The sequence below is a fragment of the Octodon degus genome, unplaced genomic scaffold (assembly GCF_000260255.1).
Source record: "Octodon degus isolate 3935 unplaced genomic scaffold, OctDeg1.0 scaffold00084, whole genome shotgun sequence".
Lineage (NCBI taxonomy): Eukaryota > Metazoa > Chordata > Mammalia > Rodentia > Octodontidae > Octodon > Octodon degus.
The window spans coordinates 2448954-2457938 of record NW_004524660.1 but is presented as its reverse complement, the minus strand read 5'-3'; the positions used below and the strand labels follow the sequence as shown (position 1 = coordinate 2457938).

Sequence of the window (8985 nt, the reverse complement as noted above, 5' to 3'; positions counted from 1 at the left end):
TGCTACAGCATTATCTCTGCTAGGTGCTACTTTTTTTTTAAGAAATAACATTTTATTTTATTTTTATTTTATTTATGTGTGTGTGTGTGTGTGTGTGTGGCCAGCTCAGCCCACCAGGGGGCGGGCTGGCTGGCATGTGGTGCTGGGGGACTGAACCGCGGTCCCTGTGCTTTGCTAAGCTTGTTCTAAGTAGGTGCTTTAGACCACTGAGCCATCTCAACAGCCCCTAGGACTGTGTCTTTAGCTATATATGTGTGTGTGTGTTTTGCTATTTACTGTTTGGTGGTAGATGTGTACCGTGTTGCCCCACTTACAGTGGAAAGCCCATAGGGGAAGAGAGAAAGTCACTTTCTCTTTCCAGCATCTCCTACTATGTAGAGTTGAATTCAGTTTTGTCATAGATCATCTAAAAGGACAGTGTTAGAGACCTCTATGGAATAAAAGGTAGATATAGGAAGAGAAAGAGGAGCCTTAGGGCACTGGAACTCCACAGTTTGGCTAAAGGATTCCAACTTTCTAAATAGTTTTCCCACGTGGAAAGTCTCAAACAGAACACTCATCCACTGAGGAGCCACAGATTTATTTAGAGTACCCCAAACCAGGCTTTGTGCTAAAGTGAGTCAAGAGTACAGTCTTGTCCCAGTCAGGCTTCCTGGAGACCCTGAAAAGAGAAGGTGTGTTGGGGCTAGGGAGATGGCTCAGTAGAGTAAGCGCTTCAATCCCTGGTTCTGCCAAGAAAAAAAGAGAGAGAGAGAGAGAGAGAGAGAGAGAGAGAGAGAGAGAGAGAATGTATGTTGTAGCCATTGTAGCAAACAGCCAGAGCACTTCTGGGTCACCGAGCTGACCCTTCTGCGGTCCGTCCCCAGACCCGGAGCTATGAACTCATTGCTTGCAGTAGTTTACCTCGTGCTGGGTCCTGACGTGGTGGTGGTGGGGGGAGCAGCTCACCCCAACACCATGCAACACAGCATCAGCCCAGAGTGAGCAGAGAGAAGACAGAGCTGCTGAGCAAGCCAGCTGGCAGAGGGAGCTCTCCTGAGGGGAATGTGTGCTTTTAATGCTTCTCTTAGGGTTTTTATTTGCTATGTATCAAAGACGGGCTTAAATAAATGGCTTAGGGGATTGAATTGATTCTCAATTTTCCTCAGTCAGGAGCTCAGCTCAGAGGAGATGGTGAGAGCTGGCTCTCACTCTTACAAGCTTCTTTTCCCCCCACCTTATGCATCAAAGTAACACATCTTTTACTGTGAATCATTTAGAATTTGAAGGAACTACCAGATTCTAAATGATGATCTGGCAGCCCTTTGCCTATAATGAGAACTTCCTAATCAAGTGTGAAATTATTGTTAACCTATAATTAAAATGGTGAGCCAGTTGTGGTGGTGCACACCTATAATCCCAGCACTTGGGAGACTCAGGCAGAATTGCTGCTAGTCTGAGGCTAGCCTGAGCTACAAAGTGAGTTCAGGGCTAGCCTGGACTACACAGTAAGACCCTGCCACAAAAAAAAAAAGAAAAAAGAAAAAAAAAAAAGATATTCTTCACTTAGGAAGAAATGCATGATACATGAAATTTAAAGTATTGTAAAACATAAATGGGGCTTGTTACCCTTCTTGTAAAACTGAGGTAGAAGTGCTTAACCCTTCTCTCTGTGTTGAATACTCCTGTCTGTCCCTTCACTCGTTACCATTCCCTGGACATCTTTTTCATGCCTGCCCAGCTCCTCCCACAAAGCCCTCACAGTTCAGAAGTTCTTACCCTTCTTCAGAGAACCATCATGTTTGATTCCTGTCAGCAACTTGGGGAGTACAGACATACAAAGGATGTGACAAAATCAGACATCATCTATGACAAAATCCCTCCACAGGGGCGATAGTATTAGCTTTAAAAAAGAAGTGGTCACAAGGGGTGTGTAGTTGAGAGGCTCAGGAATAGACATCTGTTACAGACTGAACAACATGAGTTGCAAAATGGAACAGTCCATTGAGATGCCCGGCCCCTCTTTCCTTACCTTTCTCAGGTACTCTGTCCTTGTAGATTGTCTCAATAAGGAGCTGCAAGAATGCAGACATTTCTCAGTGTTAGCATCTCAGAAATTTCTGAGAAACTTTCTTTTAGAGCATTAGGCAAGGATATTGTAGTGTAAGTTTGGGGGAGTCAAACTTAACTTCCACAAGTTAAAAAGTCTATACAAAAAGCCTAGGACACTTAAAAGCCCATTCATTCCTCATCCATGCAAACACTTAGTGTCCACTGTGTATGAGAAAGCAGGCTGGACACTGCCTCCACCCTCGCTGTGCTTATAGCATAATAGTAAAATTGATTTATAGATAATTATATGTATTTGGTACAGGGTCTCACCACACAGCTCGGATTCGTAGCAATCCTCCTATTTTCAGCTTCCCCACCTCTGGGATTACAGGTGTGAACCACCACGCCTGGTCTCAGTGGCTGGTTTAGTATGCCCCAGTGGTGGGGCTAGCAAGGCATGTGGTGCCAGGGATCAAACCCCGGTCCCTGCGCTTGCCTAAGCAGGCTCATAGATAATTATATAACAATATGCTAAATACAGTAATGGAGAGCTAAACAAGGTGCTAGGAATGGATTTATTATTATCAATCATCATCATTATTATTTGAGATGAGGTCTTGCTATGTAGCCCAGCTTTTCCTTGAGCTCACGGAGTTGCTGGGCTTGGCCTCAAACTCACGTCCTCCCTGAGCTCCCAGGTGCTGGGATGGTAGGCAAGGGCCGCCACCCCTGGCTGAGTGAGTACTTTTAAGAGGTCAGGAGGATGTGCACTATCACCTTTAAACCAGAAGGAAATGGAAAAGAAAGATGAGAAAACGCGCATAGCTTTCTGGGACTGAGTTAGAAGACGGTGAAGGATAATGAGAAAGGAGCTGAGTGAGGATCAGAGACCGGAGCCCTTTCTTGTACTGGGTGGGCTCCTGGGTAACTGACCCTGGAAAGCCTGGGAAGCCAGTTAGCTCCGTGTGCCTCTGGTTTCTCCTTTGCAAATGGAAATAACCTTTCTTCCTACAGTACGGACTTGTCATGGAGAGAAGCAGAACAATAGATAATAAAAATGGCTCCACAAATACGTCCAAGTATATTCCAACAGTGATGAGGGGGCCCAGGGAAGGAAGCCCTTCTCCACCTGCGTCTCCACCTGTGTCTGTCTCCACCTGTGTCTCCTCCACCTGCTGACTTTTCCCTTCAGGCCTCCCGCCCTTACCTTTCACATCCACCCGGCAGTCTACAGATGCCTCCCCCAAGGCGTTAATTGCTTTGCAAGTGTAGATGCCTCCATCAAAGGGACTAGGCTTCCGAATTTCCAGGGAGCAGATTCCCAGGTGGCTGAGGGCTCGGTACTTAGGGTTGCCTTGTATAACCATCTTGTTCTTCAGCCAGACGATCTTGGGCTGGAAGATAAAGATGAGGGGTAGCAAGGGGACCTTAGGGCCGATTGCTTTTCTTTGCTCAGCACTTGGGATTCTTTGTCTACAGGACTTGTAGAGACTCCCTGTCCCTGATGCGAGAAGGGGTTCCCCTTCCAGTACCTTTTACAGTCCCCCAAGCTCCTCTTGGTTGAAAAAAACAAGTTATGATTGACTGGAAGAAAGGTAGCAAATTCTTTCTAATTACTTGAGCAGCCTTTCGAGATCAGAAGACACAGAAGCCTAGGGCCTTTTTCATATATAGTGTATATGTATACTGTGACCCATCCATATTCTTTCTGTACCCACTGTTGGCTTGTGAGTGGATTTTCTCTTCTGATAAAAAGTAGTTTGTAGGGTTGGCCAAATAGCTCAGCAGGTTAAAGTGCCTGCAAGTAGGCACAGCAGCCAGGGTTCGATCCCCAGGCCTGCCATGCTGCCCCACCCCCAGGGCACGCTGAGCTGTCAGCTGAGACTGGTCCTGGTGGCTTGCACCTGTAATCCCCAGCTCTTGGGAGGCTGTAACCAGGCGGATCACTACCAGTCTGATCTAGAAGTGATACCCTGAACACCCTGTAGACCTTTTCCTAAAATACAAAAAAAAAAAAGTTTGTAGAGTGGGTTTATTGAAATTCCCCTTCCAGGTGCTACTTTCAGGAAGCACTGCCCAGCACTCAGAACCCAAATGATATCTGGTAAAGCTTGCTAATAATGTGGATTATGGTGACCAGAGTATAAGGCCAAAGCCTCACTCAGGGTGGCAGCCAGTGGCTCAGCCAGGCGGCCCACATGGGCATGGCCCTGCCCAGAAAGGTAGGGGCAGTGGTGAGGAGCAGCCTGCAGGCCTCCATGTCTTGTACCGGAGAAACGATTTAACGGCAATAGGTCAGGAAGTGAGAGGAAACACATTAGCATTATCCCAGCTTGACCTGCAAGTGTCCTGGCTGTTCCTAAGTAACCTGCTATGTACAGGCAGATAGTGGCAATGATAGTACATGTGAAATAATAATTATTATTATATTTTATTTTTGGGGGGGTACCAGGGATTGAACCCAGGACCTTGTGCTGGCCAGGCAGGCGCTTATGCCACTGAGCTCTCTCCCCAGACCCTGTACACATATTAAATTAGAATGCTCTGTAACCTAGCAAAAGTTAGGGTGGGACAGGAGCCGGAAGCAGCACTCCCGCCCCTCTTCGCCACTCACCTTGGGAGAGGCACGGACACAGCAGAAGAGCTGGGTATCATAGCCAGTGATGGTCGTGCAGTCTACCAGAGGCTGGGTGAACTTTGGAGCCTCAGAGAAGTCCCGCTGAGCAAATCCCTTGGCCTTGTATATAGAAGCTGTAGGACAGGAGGCTCCCCAGTACATATCTGACAGCCCCATACCTCTTCCACTCTTTTTCCCCTAACCCCCTCAGCATGCAGCCTCCACCCTTCCTTACCTGCTTTTTGGATGTGAGCAAGGTCAACAGTGACGGGGGCTGTCTCACTGAGCCCACACTGGTTTTCAGCGAAGACGCGGAAGGCATAGGAGTTGCCCACGATAAGGTCAGAGACGACGCAGCTGGTGCGGTGATAGCGTTCCAGCACAGTGAACCACAGCTGCAGGGTCCCCAGAAGATGTCGTGTGTGAGCCACCGTTTATGAACTCGTCCCACAGGGAGCTGCCAGGTGCTCGGTCCAGAATGTCCCACTCCTCCCTCCCTCCTTCCCAGGGAGGCCTCACCCCAGATTTTGTGTCCGCCTTCTGCACTGTGTATCCCAGGAGCACTGTATTGCCTGTGTCTTGGGGAGCTGTCCATTCCAGGGTAGCGTTGGAGCCCCAAACATCCACCAGCTTAACATTCTGGGGAGGGCCTGGCCTCTCTAGAAGAGCAGAGCCATGACAGTGACATAGTACTGTCACCTGGCGAGCATTGAAATCTCTTTGGGAGCAGCCCTGACTCAGTCTCTTCCCACACTCCTGCCCTTGCCCAGACTCAGCGTGGAGGGCTATCACCCTGCTCCCAGCTCCCTGTGATGGAGTCTTTTCAACTTGAGAGGGGGCTCCTGGGGACCACCTCTCCCCCCACATCCCCCCAAGTTACCGATCACCAGGATGTCAATAGCGGCGGTGGCCTCTAGCCCACCCAGCTGCACGCTGAGCTGGTAGCGGCCCGAGTCGGCACGTTGGGCTTCCCGGATGAAGAGGATGGAGTCTTGCTCCCCACTGCGCACACTCACGTGACTGGCGTCCAAGGCACACCCATCACGTGTCCAGGTGGCCCGAGCTTTGGGCTTACCCTGAGGAATGGCGGTACGGTGAGCAGCCCAGCAGGTTTCTGGACTTCCCTGTCAGATCCACCCCACGTCCACCCACAGGGTAATCTGGCTTACAGCTGTAAATTTCTTTCTTTCTTTTTTTTTTTCATGTATTTAGTACAGGGTCTGCAGGCTCTCACTACACAGATCAGACTCATGATCCTCCTGTTTTCAGCCTCCCAAGCTCTGGGATTACAGGCGTTCGCTACCACACCCAGTCTTAGTCTCCGTCTCAGCGCGCCTCAGGGGGCAGGTCCGGCACAGCACGCGCAGGAGCTGTAAATTTCTTGAGCTAAAGGTTGGAGGACTCTGCCAGGGGACTTGCTCTTATTTATTTATTTATTTATTTATGTGTGTGTGGCCAGCTCAGCCCACCAGGGGGCGCGGCTGGCTGGCATGTGGTGCTGGGGGATTGAACCGCGGTCCCTGTGCTTTGCTAAGCTTGTTCTAAGTAGGTGCTTTAGACCACTAAGCCATCTCACCAGCCCCAAGGGGACTTGCTCTTTTCAGCAATGGCCTCAAGATCATGAGGAAAGAGGATGGCTGAGTGTCCCCCCTCTGAGAGTTTAATCAGGACACCCAGAGGAGCTGGGACCCAATGGAGAGGAGCCCAATTCCCAAGGGCCCTCCAAACTGAGACGCTTCCCGAAGTCCCAGCCTGAAGGGCACAGGTTAGTCTCACTTCCTCTCAGAGGGCGTGCCTGACCCTACCAAGCCCACCCTCAGGAGTGCAGAGCACGGGGATCATGTAGCTTCAGGAGTCTAGTGACCGTGGCTCCTCTATCCAAGGCCTAGAAGGCCGCCCCTCTGCTGGTAGCACTCTTGGTGCCTGTTTCCAAATAAAACCTGAGCCTGGACCCAGCAAGGCCTGGATTCCTCACCTGGAATGGGATTAGTAGGTTTATTGTGTCTCCGACCTTCCGGATGTAGGTCTGCTTCAGGGCCCGAGGTAGCCAGATCTTGGGGTGTTCTGAGTAGTGGAAAGGGAGAAGATAGGAGGTAAGTATTGAGAGGGAGCAGATACTGCACAGTTGACTCTGTGGGTGGTGGCTCGGGCACCTGCATGCTGCATGAAATGAAGCCTCTGCCTCAGGTGTCCAAAGATTACTCCCATTGTCTTTTTTTTTTTTTTTTTGGTAGTGATGGAGATTGATAGGCAAGCGCTCTACCACTGTGCTACACTCCCAGTGCAGTACCGTTGTCTTGCTGGTACTGAGGGGTAAGTGAATGGCTGAAGGAAAGAGTTAAAGTCTGTAGAAAGAGCGTGGGAACATGAGCTTGATGTTTACTTCTTTTAACTTATAACTGTCCTCACTGACTTTCATCAGCTGGGATTTTGCCTCTGTCTGTGCCCAGACCCGTCTGGTTTGTGTGCCTTGTCTTTCCAACCCTTCCTATGGGTCCTTCATAACCCTGTTTGCACCATCTGACCTTGCAGGCTGCTGTGGGCTTAGGAGAATGCTTCCCACGCCACAGGCAGTCAGCGCTGAGACTCCAGCAGCCCCCTACTGAGACAACACTGAAATCATCAGAGAGGGCCGGTGTCGGGGCCCTTCCCCTGGTGGCCGCCTTCTCCCTGGTGCCGGTGAGGAATTCTGCCAGGTGGTGGAAGATCACTTTGTACAAACAAAATCTGGGAAAGACTAGGGTCACCATTCACTTCCCCTTGAGCTCCCAGGCTTGTACCAGCAAGAAGTGAAGATTAGATGGCATGTATTTGCTTTCTGGATGAAGACAGGAGATGCTTCGTGTAAGGCTTTGAGGGTAACTAGCTGTCATTTCTGTCCTCTCACAGATGCTCCAGGCCACCTTGACTGGAACAGAGCCCACCTGGGTTTCCTAGGAGCCTGACACCGTTTTCCAGGCCGCCTGGGACTGCTGTTTTCCCCTTTCGTAAGCAAACACAGTCCCTTGCTGCTGCTGCTGCTGCCTTAAGCAGAATGTAACGGGCTTCGGTTCCCACCGACAGCTCAGGCCTCCCTGCCAAAATCCAGTTCTGGCTGTTGGGGAAACTCCGCCCTGAGTACATTCCTGTGGCAAGGAACATGACTACTTGCTAGCAGATTTCAAATTTTTTGATAACACACACTTCCCTGTGAGTACATTCCTGAGCACTCACCAGGACACAAATATGTTTATTTAGAGACGGAACGCTATAAATATATAAATGACTGCTAAGTGTGCTGGTGCATGCCTGTGATCCTAGCTGCTTGGGAAGCCGAGACCAAAAGAGTTCAAGGCCAGCCTGGGCAATTATCTTAAAAATAATAAAACAAAATCTGAAACAACAAAGATGTATATTATACAAAGTAGATTTAAGTGGTGACATGTAAAGCAAAATAGAGGTCCTACTCTATTCTTCATGCACCTCGATTGGTAGGCAAGCCGCTGCATTAGTGTATCAAGGTCCCTTGTGATTTGTAAATGAATTCCATCAGAAAACACATTCTTCTCAGCTGCACATGGATTTTTCCAAAATAGATCACACACTAGGTCATAGAACATGCTTAAGTAAACACAAGGGAATAGAAATCATCCCATGCATATTATCAGACCATAGTGCAGTGAAATTGGAAATCAACAGCAAAAGAAACCATTAAAAATTCATAAACACATGGAAATTCAATAACACCCTCCTGAACAATCAATGAGTCACAGATGAAATTAAAGGACATATTATACATTTTCTATAATTAAATAATAATGTCAATACAACAAACCAGAACTTAAGAGACTGCTTTCACTGTGTCCCTTAAGAGAGAAATTTAGAGTGGTGAATTCCCATGTCCAAAAATCAGAGGGAGCTCAAACAACCTAATGTTGAACCTCAGACTTATAGAACAAGAAGAGCAAGACAAGCCCAAAACTCATGTGAGGGAGGAAATTATAAAGGTCAGAGCAGAAGTTAATGCAATCGAGACTAAGGATACAATACAAAGAATCAATGAATTGAAGAATTGGTTCTTTGAAAGATTAAATAAAATATTCAAACCCTTAGCCAACCTCATTAAAAAAAAAAAAAAAAGAGGGCGGGGAAGGACTCAAATCTATGCAATGAAGAATGAAAAGGGTCAAATTACAATAGATATTACAGAAAACCGGAAGATCATCAATACTGTATTTACTCTGAGTATCTGTATTTTAATAAAATTGGAAACTTGGAAGAAACAGATTCCTAGATACATATGAACTTTTTTTTTTTTTTTTAAATTATTTATTTATTTATTTTAACATTTATTGTGT

General features: G+C 47.8%; 1 protein-coding gene across 2 annotated transcripts in view; it reads right to left on the bottom strand.

Moving 5' to 3' along the window:
- Positions 1 to 571: 571 nt before the first annotated feature.
- Mybphl (myosin binding protein H like) overlaps positions 572 to 8985 on the bottom strand; it is a 19632-nt gene continuing 11218 nt past the window's right edge. Inside the window, exons 2-9 of one of the 2 annotated variants that reach the window (XM_023721691.1) lie at positions 6624 to 6712; positions 5529 to 5724; positions 5168 to 5307; positions 4884 to 5043; positions 4646 to 4782; positions 3239 to 3425; positions 2012 to 2054; positions 607 to 661 (exon numbers count right to left, since the gene is read on the bottom strand). In XM_023721691.1, the coding sequence (XP_023577459.1) occupies positions 2044 to 2054; positions 3239 to 3425; positions 4646 to 4782; positions 4884 to 5043; positions 5168 to 5307; positions 5529 to 5724; positions 6624 to 6712 (920 nt within the window). In that variant the 3' untranslated portion in view covers positions 607 to 661; positions 2012 to 2043. Of the gene's footprint in view, positions 662 to 2011; positions 2055 to 3238; positions 3426 to 4645; positions 4783 to 4883; positions 5044 to 5167; positions 5308 to 5528; positions 5725 to 6623; positions 6713 to 8985 lie in introns of both variants that reach the window. The other variant, XM_023721692.1, reaches the window with a different exon arrangement.